This window comes from Dasypus novemcinctus, chromosome X, assembly GCF_030445035.2.
Source record: "Dasypus novemcinctus isolate mDasNov1 chromosome X, mDasNov1.1.hap2, whole genome shotgun sequence".
Lineage (NCBI taxonomy): Eukaryota > Metazoa > Chordata > Mammalia > Cingulata > Dasypodidae > Dasypus > Dasypus novemcinctus.
Genome location: NC_080704.1, coordinates 187,440,867 through 187,462,792, shown reverse-complemented (window position 1 = coordinate 187,462,792; position 21,926 = coordinate 187,440,867). Strand labels below are relative to the sequence as shown.

The window sequence follows — 21,926 nt, the reverse complement described above, 5'->3', positions numbered from 1 at the left end:
GGCAGGGGAAGAGTGGCCAGTGCTTCAACAGTCTGCCTGGGCAACTGTAGTCAATTTTAACCCACTCAGCTTGGCTTGTTGCCCACACCTGCACCTCCATCCTCACTCCAGGCAGGGGAGGAAGTGGCGTGAAGATTCATCAGTCTCTTGGACAACCACAGATGGTCTTGGTCTGCACAGCTTTGATTACTATACACATCTGCAACTCCATCTCTACCCCGGCAGTGGAGAAAGGAGGGAGAAGCTTCATAGGTTCCTCAGGCAACACAGGTAGCATCAGTTTCCAGAGCATACAGTAACAACTACATCCTACTATACAACCAGCAAGGGAGAAAGGGCAAGAAACCCCTAAAAAGGAAATTGCGCCCAGCATAAATATATCTAGAAAGCCAGATGCCAAGACACCCAAAAAAATTACAATTCATACTAAGAAACAGGAAGATTTGGTCTACTCAAAGGAACAAGATAAGTCTCCAGATGACGTAAAGGAGTTGAAACAACTAATCATAGATGTTTAAACCAATCTCCTTAATAAAGTCAATGAGATGGATACAGAGATTAAGGATATTGAGAAGACACTGGGTGAGCACAAATATTTTAAAAACATATATAGAAAAATAACAGCTTATGAGAATGAAAGGCACAATAAATGAAATTGAAAATACAATGGAGGCAATAACAGCATATTTGAGAAGGCAGAAGAAAGGATCCATATGCTTGAAGACATGGCCTCTAAAAGTGAACAAAAAAAAGAACATAAAGAAAAGAATGGAAAAAAATGAACAGAGTCTCAGGGAACTAAATGATGGCAAGAAACATGTAAACAAACGTGCCATGGATCTCCCAGAAGGAGAAGAGAAAGGAAAAGGGGTAAAAGGAGTATTTGAAAAAATAATGGTAGAAAATTTCACAACCCTATTGAAGGACATAGATATCTGTGTCCAAGAAGCACAATATACACCCATCTGAATAAATGTGAATAGACCTACTTCAAGACACTTACTAACCAGAATGTCAAAAGCCAAAGACATAGAATTCTGACAGGAGCAAGAGAAAAGTGATGCATCACATACAAGGGAAACCCAATAAGATTAAGTGCCAATTTCTCATCAGAAACCATGAAGGCAAGAAGGCATTGGTATGATATATTTAATTTAATGCAAAAGAAAAACCGCCAGCCAAGAATCTTATATCTGGAAAGACTGTCTTTCAAAAATGAGGGAGAGTTTAGAATATTCATAGATAAAACAGAAACTGAGAGAGTTTGTAACCAAGAAACCAGCTTTGCAGGAAATACTAAAGGGAGTGCTACTACAAGAAAAGAAAATACAGGAGAGAGGGGCTTGGAAGAGAGTCTAGAAATGATTATATCAGTAATAGTAACTAAAAGTGTAAAAAAAGTGGTGACAATAAAATATGGCAGATAAAACCCATAGGTCAAAATGGATGATGCGAGAACTGCCTTTACAGTAACAACATTGAATGTCAATGGATAAAACTCCCCAATCAAAAGACACAGACAAGCCAAATGGATAAAATATGAACCATCTGTATGCTGTCTACAAGAGACTCACCGCAGATAGAAGGATGTGGATACACTGAAAGTGAAACACTGGAAAAAGAAACACTGGAGTAGCTATACTTATATCAGATGAAATAGACTTTAAAAGCAAAATCTGTTATTAGAGACAAGGAAGGACATTACATATTAATAAAAGGAGCAGTTCACCAGGAAGAAATAACAATCATAAATGTATATGCACCTAACCAAGATGACCCAGATTACATGAGGCAAACAATGGCAGAACTGAAGGGAGAAATAGATGTGTCTACAATAATAGTAGAGACTTCAATATGCCACTATCAGCACTGGATAGAACACCTGGGCAGAAGAGAGCTTGAATAATATGACAAATAGACTAAACCTAATAGACATATACAAAACATTGCACCCTGTGGCAGTTTGATATTGCTTATGAATTCAAAAAATAGATACTGGATTATGTTTGTAAACTGGTCTGTCCCTCTGGACATATTAGATTATATTGGATTCAGAGGTTTCCCTTTTACTTGATTAAATAACAAGGCTTTAACTGGGCAACATTGTAGGAAGTTGAATCCCTGCCCCATTGGTGGGTGGGAACTCACAGAGAAACCACACCACAGAGAAGGGATTTTGGACTTTTAATGCTGGAGCCTGGGCAGTAAGCACATAGAGGAGCAGAGAGAAGGCTCGATTAGACATGGCAGAGGCCCTGGGCTGATAGAAGAGCCATTCACCTGCTAGTCTACAGCTGGCCTTGTGGAGAGAGCAAAGCAGCTCAGCCCAGAGACAGGCAAGCCCCAGGAAGAGAGGAACCCAGGAAGCCTGAAACCTTGTAGACCTCAGCAACCATCTTGCTCCAACGTGTGGCAATAGACTGTGGTGAGGGAGGTAACTTGTACTTTATGGTCTGGTAACTGTAAGCTTCTACCCCAAATAAATATCCTTTATAAAAGCCAACCAATTTCTGTTATTTTGCATCAGCACCCCTTTGGCTGACCAGTACACACTCCAATAAAGCAGGATCCAGGAGAGACCATATGTTGGGCCACAAATAGATCTCAATAAATTCAACAAGATCAAAATTACACAATTTTTCTGATCATAATGGAATAAAGCTTGCAATCGATAACAGGCAGAAAAGGAAATATTCACAAATACATGGAGATTAAACAACACACTAATAATCAGTGGATCAAATAGGAAATTGAGAGAGAAATCAATAAATATCTCAAGATGAATGAAAATGAGAACACAACCTATCAGAACCTATGGGATGCAGCAAAGGCAGTGCTGAAAGGGAAATTTATAGCCCTAAATGCTTATATTTTAAAAAGGTGATAGAGGTAAAATTGAACACCTAACTGCACACCTGGAGGAACTAGAAAAAGAACAGCAAACTAATACCAAAGAAAGCAGAAGGAAAGAAAAAATAGCAGAAATAAATGTGATTGAGAACAAAAAAATGAGAGACTCAACAAGCCCAAAAGGTGGTTCTTCAAGATCAAGAAAATTGACAAACCCTTAGCTAGACTAACAAAGGAGAAAAGAGAGATGATGCAAATAAATTTAAAAATGAAAACAGGGACATTATTACTAACCACACAGAAATAAAAGAGATCATAAGTAGGCACTATGAACAACTGTACAGCAACAAACTAGACAATGTAGATGAAATGGAAATATTCCTAGGAATGTATGAAAAACCTCCACTGACCCTAGAAGAAATAGAAGACCTCAACAAACTAATCACAAGTAATGAGATAGGAATAGTCATCAAGCAACTCCCCAAAATGAAAAGCCCAGGACCAGATGGTTTAACAGGCAAGTGCTACCAAGCTTTCAAAGATTTAATATCAGTCCTACTCAAATTCTTCCAAAAATTGAATAGGAGGGAATTTAAGAGACCCATTTCCCTAATGAATACGGATGGAAAAATCCTCAACAAAATACTCACTAATAGAATCCAATAACACATTTAAAGAATTCTACACCATGGTCAAGTTGGTTTTATCACAGGTATGCAAGGGAGGTTCAACATAAGAAAACAATTAATTTAATACACCAGTTAATAAATAAGACATGAAAAATCACATAATCATCTCTATTGGCAAAAAAGCATTTGACAAAATACAGCATCCTTTCTTTATAAAACACTTCAAATATAGGAATAGTGGGAAAATTCCTCAACATGATAGGGGGCATATATGAAAACCACACAGGTAACATTGTATTCAATGGTGAAAGACTGAAAGTTTTCCCTGTAAGATCTGGAACATGACAAGGATGCCCACTGTTACCACTGTTGTTCAACATAGTGCTAGAGGGTCTAGCCAGAGCAATCAGGCAAGAAAAAGAAATAAAAGGCATCCAAATTGGAAAGGAAGAATAAAACTTTCGCTATTCACAGGTGATATGATCCTATACCTAGAAAGTCTCGAAAAATCTACAACAAAGGTACTAGAGCTAATAAACGAGTTGAGCAGAGGGGGAGGATATACAATTAATATGCAAAAATCAGTAGCATTTCTATGCACCAGTAATGATCAATCTGAGGAGGAAGACAGGAAAAATTTTCCATTTATAATAGTGAAAGAACCTAATATTTAGGAATAAACTTAAACAAGGATGTAAAGCACTTGTATTCATAAAACTGCAAAGCACTGCTAAAAGAAATCAAAGATATAAGTAAATGGAATAACATACCATATTCATGGATTGGAAGACTAATATCGTTAAGATGTCGATTCTACCCAAATTGGCACACAGATTAAATGCAATCCTTATAAAAAAAAATTCCAAGTCTTTTTAAAAGAATTTGAAAAGCCAATGATCAAAGTCATTTGGAAGGGTGGGTGGCCCCAAATAGCCACAAACATCTTAAAAAGTAGGATTGAAGTTGGAGGACATTCATGTCCATATTTTAAAGCACATTACCTAGCTACAGCAGTAAAAACAGCATCTTACTGGCATAAACATAGACATATAGACCAAAGGACCCTAACTGATAGTTCAGAAACAGACATTCATATCTATGGTCAAGTGATTTTTGACAATACTGTCAAGCCGACCCAGCTGGGATAGAACTGACTATTCAACAAACGGTGCTGGGAGAACTGGATAGCCATAAACAAGAGGAAAGAGGAACCCTATCTGACAACTTATGCAACAATTAACTCAAAATGGATCAAAAACCTAAATATAAAAGTTAGAATCATAAAACTCCTAGAAGAAAATGTAGGTAAGCTTTTTTTTTGTTGTTTGTTTGTTTTTGAGGTACCAGAACTGGGGACTGAACCCCAGACCTCATATGTGGGAAGCCAGTGCTCAACCACTGAGCCACATCGGTTTGACCCATGTGGAGCTGGCCCATGCGCAGTGCTGATGCGCGCAAGGAGTGCCGTGCCACACAGGGGTGTCCCCCGCGTAGGGGAGCCCCACGCGCAAGGAGTGCACCCATAAGGAGAGCCGCCCAGGGCAAAGGAGGGAGCAGCCTGCCGAAGAATGGCACCGCCCACACTTCCTGTGCCGCTGACGACAACAGAAGCGGACAAAGAAACAAGACGCAGCAAAAAGACACAGAAAACAGACAACCGGGGGAGGGGAGGGGAATTAAATAAATAAAAATAAATAAATCTTTAAAAAAAAATGTAGGCAAGCATCTTCAAGACTTCAAGGTAGGTGGTGGATTCTTAAACCTTACAATGAAAGCACAAACAACAAAAGAAAAAACGGATTAAATGAGTCCTCCTCAAACTTAGACACTTTTGTGATTAAAAGGATTTTGTCACAAAGGTGAAAAGGCAGCCTACTCATTGGGAGAAAATATTTGGAAATCACGTATCTGATAAGGGTTTGATTTCCATGCTATATAAATATATCATACAACTCAATATTAAAAGAGCAAGCAATCCAATTTTTAAAATGGGCAAAAGACTTTAATAGACATTTCTCCAAAGAGGAAACACAAAATGGTGAAAAAGCATATTAAAAAAATGTTCACTATCACTAGCTATTAGGGAAATGCAAATTAAAACTACAGTGAAATATCATCTCATACCTCATAAAATGGCCATGGTTTTTAAAAAAAAGAAAACAATAATTGCTGACGTGGAAGTGGAAAAATAGTAACACTCCTTCACTGTTAGTGGGATTGTAAAATGGTGCAGGCTCTGTGGAAGACAGTTTGGCAGTTCCTCAGGAAGCTAAACATAGAATTGCTGTATGTTCCAGCAATCCCTCTACTAGGAATATATCCAGAAGAACTGAAAACAGTGTTGCAAAGAAACATTTGCACACCAATGTTCAGAGCAGCGTTTTTCATAATTGCTAAAAGGTGGAAATAAGCCAGGTATCCATCAACCAATGAATGGATAAACAAAATGTGGTATATACATATGATGGAATACTATGCTGCTGTAAGAAGAAATGAAATTGGAACACATATGATAACATGGGTGAACCTTGAAGACATTATGCTGAGTGAAATAAGCCAGACACAAAGGACAAATATTGTATGGTCTCACTAATATGAACTAAATACAAAGAATAAATGCATGGAATTAAACCTAGAGTATCTGTTACTAGGAGATAGGAGTTGAGCTGAGAAGGAGTACTGATGCTTAATGTATGTAGAATTTTAAATTGGCTTGACTGTAAAAGTATGGAAATGGATAGAGTTGATGGTAACACATCACAATGAGTATAAATAACATGGATGGTTTATAAATGGGATTGTGGCTGAAAGGGGTAGTCTAGGGATATAAATATCAGTTGAAAGAAAGCTAGACAATAATCTAGGAACTGAATAATACAGTGAACCCAGAGGTGGATGAGAGGATTGTGGTTAATGGTACAAATACAAGAATGTTCTATGAACTAGAACAATTGTACACTCTATCACAAGGTGGTAGGATTATAGTGAGGCATGGGAAAAATACAATTAATGTACTTTATGGGCAATAATTAACAGCAATATTTTAATATTCTTCCATCAATATCAGAGAAGGTACTATGTTAATAATAGGGGGGTATGGAAAAATATACCAAATGTATGCTATAGACCACAGTTAGTGGTAATAGTCTGATGGTGTTCTCTTATAATATGTAACAATTGTTCTACAACAATGTAATGTATTGGTGGAGGGCTGTTGTATGGGAATTCTGCACATTGTACATGATTGTTTTGTAAATTCACAACTTCTCTAAAATTTATATATATATATATATACATATATATATATAAACTCATGGACTATGAAACAAAAGCATAAAACAAACATTGAAATCAATAATTATTTTGACACTGAAAACTGATCTGTAATCAAAAGGTCATTAAAAACTAGAGACCTTGTGCGGTCACCCCTCCGGCTGAAGTGTGGTTTGCTGGCCTGGCAGGGGAGCGGCCGCGGTAGGCCTAATTCCGCTGCCCCCATAATAGGGTGGTTGGTCGGGCCCACCGCCACCCCTGAAGGAAGCTCGGCATGGGCGCAGAGTGCCCTCGGGTCTCCCCTTCTCGGCAGCCATGCTTCCGCGGCCGCCCCTCCTCCCAGATGGCGCCACCCGATGCCTTGTGGGGCGGCACCCTTCTTCTTCCTTCTCCCTGTGCAGGCGCAGGCCAGAAAATTCCAGTCTGCCCTTTTCCCCTCCCCCGACAGCAGCAACAGCCAGGTGTGGGCGGAAAAATCCAGCCCGCCCTTTTCCCCTCCCCCGACAGCAGCAACAGCCAGGCGTGGGCGGAAAAATCCAGCCCGCCCTTTTCCCTTCCCCCGACAGCAGCAATAGCCAGGCGTGGGCGGGAAACTCAAGTCTGCCCTCCACCCCAGCAACAGCAGCCACCAATCCCTAAACCCTGCCCCTTCCCCCAGCAACAGTGACAGCCAATCCCTAACCACCACCCCTCCCCCGTCCAGTACCGCCCACTGACCTTTCGCCGGCAACCAATCAGAACAGGGCGTGGCTTCGACCAATCAGCCTTCCCCAGCCCCTATAAAACTGTTGCCTCTCCCTCAGTAAAGTGGACTTGCGTGTTTACCTTGTCTCCGCGGTAGTTCTTCTGCCGTGCGCCCTCCAGTCCTGAGAGCCCCCGACAAGGGCCTGGCCTCCCTTGTCCCCAGTTCGTCGCCTGCTTCTCCGGGCGACCCCTTCGTCGCCGGCTTCTCCGGGCGACCCCTTCGTCGCCGGCTTCGCCGAGCGACCCCGTCAGCCGAACCGCGCAACCCCTTGTGAGACCGATCCCTCGTCTGCTGCCGGACCGACCCCTCGTCCCAAGTGGGACCGACCCTTCGTCCCAAGCGGGACTGACCCCTCGTCCAGAGCTGGACCGACCCCTCGTCCGCAGCCAGACCCCACCTCTACCGACCGAGCAAACCGTTGCAGTTGGCGCCCAACGTGGGGCAAGGCAACCCCACCACAGCCTCACTCCATAACCTGGCGGCCCCCCCCTCCTCTCTTCTCACCGTGGGACTTCTCTCGTGCAACATTGCTGCTACCTGAGCCTTGGCTACCTCATACGATCCACGGCGGTCTGGGAGAATCGCTGGATGGCTTTCTCCTTCCATGTCGGGGGCTTATACCGACCCGCTATGATTAAGAGGAGCCTTGGATTTCTCGGGAGCGTGCGCTTGCACGTCTGAAGTAATCCTACCACAGCCCTACCCCCTCCTCTCTTCTCACCGTGGGACTTCTCTCGTGCAACATTGCTGCTACCTGAGCCTTGGCTACCTCATACGATCCACGGCGGTCTGGGAGAATCGCTGGATGGCTTTCTCCTTCCATGTCGGGGGCTTATACCGACCCGCTATGATTAAGAGGAGCCTTGGATTTCTCGGGAGCGTGCGCTTGCACGTCTGAAGTAATCCTACCACAGCCCTACCCCCTCCTCTCTTCTCACCTTGGGACTTCTCTCGTGTAACATTGCTGCTACCTGAGCCTTGGCTACCTCATATGATCCACGGCGGTCTGGGAGAATCGCTGGATGGCTTTCTCCTTCCATGTCAGGGGCTTATACCGACCCGCTATGATTAAGAGGAGCCTTGGATTTCTCGGGAGCGCGCGCTTGCACGTCTGAAGTAATCCTACCATAGCCCTACGCTCTCCTCTCTTCTCACCCCTATCTTTTCGCTCTGCATTGCTGCTCCTGAACCTTGGTGACCTCATATGATCCACGGCGGTCTGGGAGAATCGCTGGATGGCTTTCTCCTTCCATGTCGGGGGCTTATACCGACCCGCTATGATTAAGAGGCGCCAATAAAACTCTCAGGAGCACGTGCCTGAGCACCTCCACCCCTGCCTTCACCTCTGCCTCCTCCCCTTCACGCTTGCTCCCCTTTGCCTTGCTCCACTGCTCGTCGTCCCGCCCTCCCCTCGTCGGGGCCTTCTCTTGGCCCGCGACCACCGTCGGAGCCCCACCGGCTCCGACCCCTCGTCTCACCGCGCACCTCGGCTCCCATCGCCGCGCTCTCAAGGTAAGGGCCCCTTTTCTTATCGGCTCCAAAAGGCCATTAGCAATGGGTAACATCCTATCTGCTAAGCGAGCCCCACAATTTCGGGCTCTCGCCGGTCTCCTAGACACTCACCGGTGTAAGATCTCTTTCAAACAGCTTCAAGTATATTGGGACCTTTTTCTCCCCTTTAATCCGTGGCTTACCACGTGTCGGCTCTGGGACCCGGACACCTATACTTGCTTTATAGATAGGGTCACTTTTGCTGTGGAGCAGGAAGGTAAAAGATTCCCTCCTGGCTTATTACAGGCAACATGAAGTCCACAAGAAATCTTGAAGGGTATAATCTATGATATGCTATATAAAAAAAGATTTAAAAGCAGCTATACCAAGAAAGTAAGAATTATGAGTCAACTGTAAATAAATTATATATTTCTGTTAATGTGTTGTAATTGTTCTGTGTTTGTCTGTCTGTTCGTTCAATGTCAACGTATATTGTGATACCTCCGGATGGTAAATATAAATTACTAGAAATCCTTAAAAGAGTTCTATTCAAATGGCCAAAAATTAAATAAGCGCTTATATTAATACTTAAGTTTATTATATTAATACATAAGTTTAAATGTTAATAAGGTATCTACAATTTAAAAAAATTGTAAGTCTTAATTAACAAAATTAACTGTACGTCTTCATAAAAAGTTGTTCTTGCCTAGATTAAAATGAATAACTTATTTTTCTTCACAGGATAATATAAAGAATGTAAAACTTATATGAATATTAAAAAGGTTAAAAGTTTGTAAAAATGCTAACGGAAATGTAATAAGTTTTGCAAAAAGACGTATTTTGTCCTAAAGTAAGATGGCTAATTTTTCATAAACTCTTGAAATTTAATTTGCATGCAGCAAGTGTAAAAGGTATTGTGATAACTTTACGTAAGGGAATGTGTTCTGTAAGGATAAAATTTATCTTCAATAGTTTACATTAAGGTATTAAATGGCTAATTCCAAAAGGTCATTCTTAAATATATATATATATAAAACTAAATTGATGATAATAATAATAAAAGGTAATTTTATAACAGGAAAGATTAACAGCAACCAAGCTCCCCTGCCAACTTGCTTTTAGGAAACGGTTTCTAATATTGCATGCTACTAAGTATTTAAAGAAAAGTTATTCTTAAGGAAACAGAAGATGATTTTGTCTTTGCAGCCATTGTCTATTTAGCAACACCCCTCGCTATCGGCCTAGCCACTGTTGCGCCGGACGATTGGAACCTTAAACAAAGACTCCTCCTCACTGTCATCTTCCTATCTATTGTTACTATATTTACTGCCCTCATTCTCCTTCGTTTATAAAGCAGTCTCCTACAAACCACAAAGCTTCTGTCTTAAACATACCATTCTCAACCCTATCCTCTAAATGATCTTCTCACTTCCCCCACAGCCTTTAATACTCTATTTCTTCCTCATAACCTTTGCTTTCTTGATAATATTTTCCGCCATCTGTCTAGCCGCTACCACCCCAGAAGATTGTAACCACGGCCCCCCATGCCACCATCGCTCTCAAGCAGCTCCAGCCCTGCTAAACGGCCCGCAACCCGCTTTCCCCGGCCCGCGGCCTGCTTTCTAGCATCCAATAACGCTTCTGCTCTTGCCTCCCCATACTTCTGCGGAGCTTCCTCCTGTCTCGACCTCACTCCTCTTCTCAGCCATCCAAAGCGTCCTTTCTCGTCCCCCGCCCCCCTCCTTTTTTCGCTTGAACCCCTACTGCGTTGCAGATTGGGCCGCCCCATGTCGGCCCGCCCCATTAACATCGGCCTCTCTCGGCCTGTGGAGACCTTGGCCTTCTTGTCCTCGCCTACGTCTCCACCACTCCCGACGCTGCTGCCACCACCATCGCTGGTGCCCTGACGCAACTTGTCCTCACCACTGCGATCCTCCAGACCATCACACAGTCTGCCTCTGCCGCTCTTCGCCACCAAGAAGAGATCAACCACCTGTAATGCGCTATCATCCTGGACTTTTAACAACAGATAGACCTTATCGCCACCGAGGTCAACGGGAATTGGACATTGGCCACCCTTGCTTGCAACGGCAAGATACCGCCCCCCAAATTGTACATTTGTATCCCCGTCATACTCACCTCCCTCTTCAGCCCCGCTTCCCTCATTGCTTACTGCCTCTTGGGCCTCGGCTACTTGTTGCTGCTGCCATCCTGGCCCTTATTTAAAAAGAAGGGGGAAATGCGGTCACCCCTCGGGCTGAAGGGTGGTTTGCTGGCCTGGCAGGGGAGCGGCCGCGGTAGGCCTAATTCCGCTGCCCCCATAATAGGGTGGCTGGTCGGACTCACCGCCACCCCTGAAGGAAGCTCGGCATGGGCGCAGAGTGCCCTCGGGTCTCCCCTTCTCGGCAGCCATGCTTCCACGGCCGCCCCTCCTCCCAGATGGCACCACCCGATGCCTTGTGGGGCGGCACCCTTCTTCTTCCTTCTCCCTGCGCAGGCGCAGGGCAGAAAATTCCAGTCTGCCCTTTTCCCCTCCCCCGACAGCAGCAACAGCCAGGTGTGGGCGGAAAAATCCAGCCCGCCCTTTTCCCCTCCCCCGACAGCAGCAACAGCCAGGCGTGGGCGGAAAAATCCAGCCCGCCCTTTTCCCTTCCCCCGACAGCAGCAATAGCCAGGCGTGGGTGGGAAACTCAAGTCTGCCCTCCACCCCAGCAACAGCAGCCACCAATCCCTAAACCCTGCCCCTTCCCCCAGCAACAGCGACAGCCAATCCCTAACCACCACCCCTCCCCCGTCCAGTACCGCCCACTGACCTTTCACCGGCAACCAATCAGAACAGGGCGTGGCTTTGACCAATCAGCCTTCCCCAGCCCCTATAAAACTGTTGCCTCTCCCTCAGTAAAGTGGACTTGCGTGTTTACCTTGTCTCCGCGGTAGTTCTTCTGCCGTGCGCCCTCCAGTCCTGAGAGCCCCCGACAAGGGCCTGGCCTCCCTTGTCCCCAGTTCGTCGCCTGCTTCTCCGGGCGACCCCTTCGTCGCCGGCTTCTCCAGGCGACCCCTTCGTCGCCGGCTTCGCCGAGCGACCCCGTCAGCCGAACCGCGCAACCCCTTGTGAGACCGATCCCTCGTCTGCTGCCGGACCGACCCCTCGTCCCAAGTGGGACCGACCCTTCGTCCCAAGCGGGACTGACCCCTCGTCCAGAGCTGGACCGACCCCTCGTCCGCAGCCAGACCCCACCTCTACCGACCGAGCAAACCGTTGCAACCTTGGGACCTCATATTTTTTTAATGTAATTTTTAAAAATAAATAAATAATTTAAAAAAAATCCCTAGAGACCAATTTGGAATAGAAGAACTCAATAGGCTCTTATATTTTCAATAATCCAATTACTGTGGCGGAATGCATTGTATGAACCCATTAGGAAATATTTACATTTCTTACTGCTTCAATATCAGTAAAGACAGATTAAGATCATAAATCACTACTACAGTAAGGACCTTGACAATAAACCAGCTAAAGAGTATCAATTCAAAGAATATTTCAGATTAATCACTTTAGGAGAAAACTTGAAATGTCCTAAAATATTACCACTCGTGTAGGAAAAAACCTAATAGAGGTTTTTCCCAATTTTATAACAATCCTAAAAATTGATAGGACATTATAAATAATGACTAGCGAAGCTAAAAGAAACAATTCAAAACTATCAAAGTACAAAACAAATCTTGACAAGTCATACTTTTAAAAGAGATTGAATTGTCTTTCAGTTGTCTCTGCAGAAAATACTCAAAACTGTTGATATATGAAAAATCTATCAGAGTGTGTCCAGAAATGGTAGAAAAAACATTATGTGGTTGTTTTCCTGTATTCCATGATATTTGCAATATATGTCAGCTGTTAAAATCTGTAATTTGCTGTGATTTCGTTTTTAATTCTAAATAAGCATTCATTGTTGTAAAAGGAAAACAATTAATGTAATTCTTCAATATTAACATGCTAAAAGGGAAAAAATAAACCGATACAGAATAAGCACTTGGCAAAATTTCAATATCCATTTTTGATGGGGTGGAAGGGATGACACCTTTCAACAAACTAGGTATTATACTGGTAAAAGGGATCTGTGAAAAAACTTCAGCTCGCACTTAATGGTTAAAGATTAAATTCCGACCCCCCCCCAAAATCAGGAAAATGGCTACAAAGACTGAGCTCACTAGTTATTTTCCACAATTTATCAACTGTTCCAATGAGTGCAGTAAGACAAGAAAAATAAAGAAAAGGCTTCACCAATGACAAATAACATGATTGTGTCGAAAATCTAGTAGATGCTTCAATAAAGGTTGCAAAAATTAATAAGGAGGCTCCCTGCAACCTACTGGGCAAGATCAAGCCGAGCCGTGGGGCCCGCTCCTGTCCGGCCATGAGCGCGGTCACATGATGCATCCCTGCCTCGGTCACTGAGGTCAGACCCCGCCCCGGCCTCAGGTCCTATCACATAGGAAGCATGCACCTTAAGATCCTGAAGAAAAGGTGGAAAATGCTCAAGTAATGTTTAGAAATAATTTATGAGGGTGAGTTAGGGAATCATGCATTCATTAGAGCTGACACAAGATGAAGCAACAAAAAGAAACACAGATTCCCATGCCACTGACAACAACACAAATGGACAAAGAAGAAGCCACAGCAAATAGACACAGAGAACAGACAACCGGGGCAGGGGGGTAGTGGGAGAAGGGGAGAGAAATAAATAAATAAATCTTTTTAAAAAAATAAAATAAAATAAAACACCAATTCTACCTAAATCCCAATCAAAATTCCAACAGCCTATGTTGCTGAAATGGAAAAACCAACTATGAAATTTATTTGGAAGGGTGAAGTGCCCCAAATAGCAAAAAAAATGAAACCCTGAAAAAGAAGAACAAAGCTAGAGGATTCACTCTGCCTGCCTGTAAATCATAGTACAAAGCTACAGTGGTCAAAACAGCATGGTACTGGCAAAAATATAGACATATTGACAAATGGAATCAAATTGAGAGGTCAGAAATAGACCCTCACCTCTCTGTCTATTGATTTTTGACAAGGCTGTCAAGTACACCCAACTGGGAGAGAACATTCAACAAATGGTGCTGTGAGAACTGGATATCTGTATCCAAAAGAATGAAAGGGGACTCCTATCTCACACCTTATACAAAACTAACTCAAAATGGATCAAAGACCTAAATATAAGAATCAGGACCATAAAACCCCTTGAAGAAAATGTAGGAAAGCGTCTTCAAGATCTTGTTGTAGGAGGTGGTTTCTTAGTCTTTACCCTTCTTAGACTTTACACCCAACCATGAACAATGAATGAAAAAATAGACAAATGGGACCTCCTCAAGATTAAATGCTTTTGTGCTTCAAAGAACTCTGGCATGCAATTGAAAAGGCAGCATACTAAATGTGAGAAAATATTTGGAAATCACATCTCCAATAAGGGTTTAATATCAAGAATATAGAGGAAGAAGCAAGATTGTCGCTGAGTGAACTTGCCTTGCGGGCTCTCCTGGGAAGAGACGGCTGGGCGCGGCTGGAGGTTCTCCGAGGCAGGGCTTTTTCGGGATTTTTGCAGGGCAGGAAGTGTCTGGACATCGATTTGGTGGAAAGGTAATGGAGAGGATTGGTCTATAAGATATAATTTGGGTTCTATTGCCTGGAGGTGAGACCCGCACACGGGTTCCTCCCTCTTGGGGGTGGGTGGAGCTGCGGTGCCACGCAGCGGCTCAGCTTTTTGGTGGCTCTGCAGTGCTGGGGAGTTCACGAGTCCTGGGCGGGCTGTTGGCGGGTTGATGCGACAGGTCGCCTTTGCAGATCGATTTAGGGAGATAGACGGTGTTTTGTTGTGAAGCAGGGGAAATTTTTGATTGCGGACACAAATAATAGCACTTCCGCCTGAAAACCCGCCCCCACAAGCCCGGCTGCCGATCTGCAACCAAATTAGGCTGTAGGCAATAAAGGGACATAATTGGGAAGTTGTTTCAGAGTGCGGCGAGGGAGAGGGACACGTCTGGAAGCCAATTAGGGAATATCTTGCAAAGCTTGGGAATTCCGGTTTTGGAATCTGTTTTCGGCGTCACGGGCCGGGCTTCGGATCTGTGCCAGTAAAGTGGCTGCGGTGTAAAGGCGCCCTCAAGTGGCAGTGTTGTGGAAGCACAGGGTGGGAGCTGTCCAAAAGCTGAAGTGACGATATACCCACATTAATGAGCCCTACTAAGTAAGTGAATTGCAGGGTTCAGACATAATATAGAGTTTGCGGATCTGACTTCCCCCATAGGGCTGGCACCCAGCTGTGGGGATCCCTGAGGGCTATGTTACACTGCGGGGTTCCTAGGCTTCCTGGTGACCAGATTGGAGGTTGCCAGGTCTGAATCCCATAAACTCTGGTGGCCCACACCACAGAGAATCACACCTCTTGAGTCTTTAATATCTCAGACTTTCCACCCCTGAATCCATCATGCCCTGAGGTCCATCTGAGGTCCTTGAATGCCCTAGCCTTCAACGTTGGTGTTTTTTCTTTATTGTTTCATTTTGTTTTGTTTTTATTTTCATTTTGTCTTATTTTTCACTTTTTTAAATGTCCTGATTGCTAATATCACATTATCCCCTAGTCTTTTCTCACAGCGTATCCCCCAAAGTCTTTTTCTTTATTCAGTTATTTAGGGTTTTTTTTGTGGTCGTTGTTGTATAGTTGGTGTTTTAATTGTGGTTCGTGTATATCTGTTTTTTTTTTCTTTCCCCTACCTGTTCCCCACCCTTTGCCCACCCCCTTTTCCTTTCTTCCTTTCTTCTCTTCCCCCCCTTTTTTAAATTTTTTTTTCTTTTTCTGTTTTCTCTCTTCCTCGTGTCCCTCATCTTCTACTTATTTTATTTTAACTCAATTATACAATAGGTGCGGCAGGAAACACCTCACATTTGCTGGGGTTTTCTCATCCTCCACTGCCTCATTTCTGTGTGAACTGTTTTAGGCTACCTACACTATCCTCTTTCCCCTACATCTTGATATCCGCCATCATCTACTGTCTCTCCTATATTCCAACTCCCACCTCCCTTTCTTTGATCCACAAAGTGTCTAAGTCTTAATTTCTAATACCTTTGTTTTGTTTTCTGTCTGTTATCCACTCTTGAAACTATTACCTTTCTTTTCTTTTTCCCTCTCTCACGAAAACAATAGCTTTTTAGCTCATACCATATTCCTCCCATATTCAATCATCTACCTCATAATAGGTACTCTACCTACTGCTATAACTCTACACAATTCACATGAATCTAACCTCCATCCTCCCAGATCTCATATTCTTGCTTTGTTAACATATATCACCAATACTACATTACACTTTTCCCTTGCTTACACAATTGCCTTTCCCCGGCACTAATACTTTCCTTTAAAGTGAACTTAACCAACAACAAGAAATTAGAATAAGAAGAACAAAGTGACAAAGAGAAGATATAACACTTACGCAAAAACAACAGCTAATTAATCTCCAAGAGTAGACAAAGAAGCTAAGGAACTGATTAAATCCGTCAAGATTAAATAATGACCAGAAAGCAACAAAAATCTACAAACCAAACCAGTAATCAGGAAAACATGGCTGAATCCAATCAACGAACTAAAAATCAGGAAGGGGAGCAGAACTTTGCACAGGCAATGAAAGATCTCAGAACATTTATCACCGACAAATTTGATGAAGTAATGAAAGAGGTTAACAACATGAAGACATCACTTGGAGGGGAAATTGCAGACATACGTAAAAAGATAACAGATATGATGGGAATGAACACCACAGTTCAAGAAATCAAAAATACACTTGCAGCAATTATCAGCAGACTAGAAGAGGCAGAGCAGAGAATTAGTGATGTGGAAGACAGTACATCAGAAATCAAACAGATAGTAGAAGGGGTCGATAAAAAGATAGAAAAAATCCAGCTAGGACTTAGGGACCTGAACGACAATGCAAAACGCTCAAACATATGTATTATAGGTATTCCAGAAGGAGAAGAGAAGGGAAAGGGGTCAGAAGGAGTGTTGCAGGAAATAATGGCTGAAAACTCCCAAATCTACGGAAAGAGACAGATGTACATATCCAAGAAGCACAGCGCACTCCACTAGTCATAAACCCCAACAGGCCCACCCCAAGACATATACTTGTCAAATTATCCAATGCACAAGACAAAGAGAAAATCCTAAAAGCAGCAAGAGAAAAGAAAACCATCACATACAAGGGAAGCTCCATTAGATTAAGTGCTGATTTCTCATCTGAAACCATGGAGGCAAGAAGGCAGTGGTATGATATAGTCAAGGTACTAAAGGAAAAAAATTTCCAAACAAGAATACTCTATCCAGCTAAACTAGCATTCAAACATGACGGAGAGTTCAAAATATTCGCAGACAAACAGAAACTGAAAGAGTATACCAACAAGAAACCTCCCCTTCAAGAAATTCTAAAGGGAGTTCTGCAGGAAGAAAGGAAAAAACAGGACAGGCAAAGTTGGAGGAGAGTATAAGAGCAACAACAACAACAAAAAAAGACAAAAAGAGAAGGGAAAAAAAATACAAAATATGACAAACACAAATCCAATCAAAATATGGCTAACACAAATAATTCCTTGAAAGTAATAACACTGAATGTCAATGGATTAAACACACCTATCAAAAGATTCAGACTGGGAAATTGGATAAGGAAATACGACCCATCCGTATGCTGTCTACAAGAGACACATGTTAGACCCAGAGACGCATGGAGATTGAAAATGAATGGCAGGAAAACAATCATACAAGCAAACAATGACCAAAAAAAGGCAGGAGTAGCTATATTAATATCAGACAAAATAGACTTTAAATGTGAAACAATTGTGAGAGACAAAGAAGGATACTATATTTTAGTGAAAGGGAAAATCTGTCAAGAAGATCGAACAATCATAAATATTTATGCTCCTAACAAGGGCGCCTCTAAATACGTGAGGCAAATGCTGGAAAAACTAAGTGAAACAATAGATGCATCTACAATTATAGTGGGGGATTTTAATACACCACTATCAACTCTGGACAGAACATCTCAAAAGAGAATCACTAAAGAAATGAAACATTTTAACAGTATATTAGAGGAGCTGGATCTAATAGACATATATAGATCATTACACCCAAACACAGCAGGATATACATTTTTCTCGAGCGCACATGGATCATTCTCCAAGATAGACCATATGCTAGGCCACAAAGAAAGGCTGAATGAATTCAGAAAGATTGAAATCATACAAAACAATATCTCTGACCACAGTGGAGTCAAGCTGGAAATGTGCAAGGGACAGAAGCCCAGGTTTCACACCACGATTTGGAAATTAAACAGCACACTCTTAGAAAAACAGTGGGTCAAAGAGGACATCTCAAAAGAAATCAATGACTACCTTGAATCAAATGATAATGATAACACAACATACCAAAATTTATGGGATGCTGCAAAAGCAGTACTGAGAGGGAAATTTATAGCCATAAATTCATATATCAAAAAAGAAGAAAGAGGGAAAACTGAAGAACTAAATGCACATTTGAAGGAATTAGAAAAACAACAACAGAGTAACCCAACAGGAAGAAGAAGGAAGGAAATAACAAAGATAAGAGCAGAACTAAATGAAATAGAAAATAAGAAAGCACTTGAAAAGATAAACAAGACCAAGAGCTGGTTTTTTGAGAAGATCAACAAATGAGAAACCTTTAGCGAGACTAACAAAGAAAAAAAGAGAGAAGATGCAAATACACAAAATAAGAAATGAGAAAGGCAATATCACCACTGACCCCACAGAAATAAAGACTAACATAAGAGGATACTTTGAAAAACTATATTCCAACAAAAATGACAATTTAAAGGAAATGGACAAATTCCTAGAAACACATAAGCAGCCCATATTGACAAAAGAAGAAATTGATGATCTTAACAAACCAATCACAAGCAGAGAGATAGAATCAGTCATTAAAAATCTCACAGCTAAGAAGAGCCCAGGGCCAGACGGCTTCACAAGTGAATTTTACAAAACATTCCGGAAAGAACTAACACCAATCCTGCTGAAACTATTCCAAAAAATTGAAACAGAAAGAACATTGCCGAACTCCTTCTATGATGCCAACATTACCCTAGTACCAAAGCCAAACAAAGACACCACAAGAAAGGAAAATTACAGACCAATTTCTCTAATGAACCTAGACGCAAAAATACTTAACAAAATACTTGCTAATCGTATTCAACAACACATTAAACGAATTATACACCACGACCAAGTGGGATTCATCCCAGGTATGCAAGGACAGTTCAACATAAGAAAATCAATCAACGTAATACACCATATAAACAGACTGAAGGAAAAAAATCACATGATTATATCTCTCGATGCAGAAAAAGCATTTGACAAAATACAGCACCCTTTCTTGATAAAAACACTCCAAAAGATTGGAATACAAGGAAATTTTTTGAACATGATAAAGAGTATATACGAAAAACCTAAAGCCAACATTGTTTACAATGGAGAAATCCTAGAATCCTTCGCTCTAAACTCAGGAACAAGACAAGGATGCCCATTGTCTCCGCTCCTATTTAACATTGTCTTAGAAGTACTTGCTTGAGCACTGAGGCAAGAACCAGATATAAAAGGCATTCAAATTGGAAAGGAAGAAGTCAAAATTTCATTATTTGCAGATGACATGATCCTATACATAGAAAACCCTGAGAGATCTACAACAAAGCTTCTAGAACTCAAATGAGTTTAGTAAAGTCACAGGTTATAAGATCAATGCGCAAAAATCAGTAGCATTTCTGTACACCAATAATGAGCAAGATCAGGAGGAAATCAAGAAACAAATACCATTCACAATAGTAAATAAAAAAATCAAATACTTAGGAATAAATTTAATTAAATAGGTAAAAAACTTATACACCGAGAACTATACAAGACTGTTCAAGGAAATCAAAGAAGACCTAAATAAATGGAAGAATATTCCTTGTTCATGGATAGGAAGACTGAATATTATTAAGATGTCTATCCTACCAAAACTGATCTACACATTCAATGCAATCCCAATAAAAATCAACACAGCCTTCTTTAAGGAACTAGAAAAACTAACTATGAAATTTATTTGGAAAGGAAAGAGACCCCGAATAGCCAAAGACATACTGAAAAAGAAAAACGAAATTGGAGGAATCACACTACCTGACTTCAAAACATACTACAAAGCTACGGTGGTGAAAACAGCATGGTATTAGCATAAGGAGAGACACACAGACGAATGGAATCGAATTGAAAGCTCTGATATAGAACCTCACATATACAGCCACATAATATTCAATAAAGCCACCAAACCCTCTCAACTGGGAGAGAGTGGCCTATTCAGCAAATGGTGTCTGGAGAACTGGATAGCCATATGTAGAAGAATGAAAGAGGATTACCATCTCACACCTTATACAAAGATCAACTCAAGATGGATCGAAGACCTAAATATAAGAGCCAAGACCATAAAAACCTTAGAAAGCAGTGTAGGGAAACATCTACAGGACCTTGTAATAGGAAATGGATTCATGAATATCACACCAAAAGCACGAGCAGCAAAAGAACTAATAGATAAATGGGACTTCCTCAAAATTAAAGCCTTCTGCACCTCAAAGGAGTTTGTCAAGAAAGTAAAAAGGGAGCCCACACAGTGGGAGAAAATATTTGGCAACCATACATCTGATAAGAAACTTATAACTTGCATATATAAAGAACTCCTATATCTTGAAAATAAAAAGGTAAACAACCCATTTAAAAAATGGGAAAAAGATTTAAACAGACACTTCTCCAAAGAAGAAATACAAATGGCTAAAAAGCACATGAAAAAATGCTTCAAATCTCTAGCTATCAGGGAATTGCCAATCAACAATACAATGAGATACCATCTTACACCCATGAGATTGGCAGCTATGAAAAAAACAGAAGAATACAAATGCTGGAGAGGATGTGAAGAAAGGGGAACACTCATCCACTGCTGGTGGGAATGCAGAAGGATCCAACCATTCTGGAGGACAGTATGGCGGTTTCTCAAAAAACTAGCCATAGATTTGCCATATGACCCAGCAATACCACTGCTGGGTATATAACCAGCAGAACTGAAAACAAGGACACAAACCGATATATGTACACCAATGTTCATAGCAGCATTGTTCACTATTGCCAAAAGTTGGAATCAACCCAAATGCCCATCAACAGATGAGTGGATCAATAAAATGTGGTATATACACACAATGGAATACTACTCGGCTGTAAGAACAAATACACTACAAATACACGTGATAACATGGATTAATCTTGAGAACCTTATGTTGAGTGAAGCAACCCAGGCATTGAAGGACAAATACTACATGACCTCAATGATATGAAATAAGCAAGCTGCCTCAGAGAGCAAGAGACTGAACGATAGGCTTACAGGAAATCGGGGGGTGGAGGAAGGATGTGAGCTGACGTCTGCAGGGGTGGAATTTATGATGAGCTGGTGGTAAGTGTGAACACAAAGAAGAGATAAAATGGGGGCAAGGGGTTGCCTTTGGGAGGGGCTTTGCGGGTTTGAGGGTGGCTAGGGATGGGCGGATTAGTAATATTGCCCAAAAGTGTGGGGAGGGAGGGGTAGCATACGAACATAGGAGAGTGTCAGGTGTTGGTGGAGAGTAAAATGCCGAGAAAATCGTATCAAAATATAATAAGAGGGTTACCTGTTTAGAATGCTCAGAGGGGATGGTCCGATGCGGGACGGGCTCCTGGGGAATGTCTGAATGTTCATTTTGCCAGAGTGGGTGGCACCATTGGGTAGAGACCCAAGTAGTGAGAGTGGGGGTGGACCCACATCCTGGGGAGGACTAATGCCATCGAATAGAGGGAACTGTATCTCTCG

General features: G+C 42.0%; 1 protein-coding gene across 5 annotated transcripts in view; it reads right to left on the bottom strand.

Moving 5' to 3' along the window:
• BRCC3 (BRCA1/BRCA2-containing complex subunit 3) overlaps positions 1 to 21,926 on the bottom strand; it is a 138,075-nt gene that overhangs the window by 12,479 nt on the left and 103,670 nt on the right. The window contains exon 8 of one of the 5 annotated variants that reach the window (XM_058290983.2): positions 12,161 to 14,644. The exons of the other annotated variants lie outside the window; for them this stretch is intronic. Coding sequence (XP_058146966.1) covers positions 14,467 to 14,644 — 178 coding nt within the window. The 3' untranslated portion in view covers positions 12,161 to 14,466. Of the gene's footprint in view, positions 1 to 12,160; positions 14,645 to 21,926 lie in introns of those variants that run through there. 5 annotated transcript variants of the gene reach the window in all.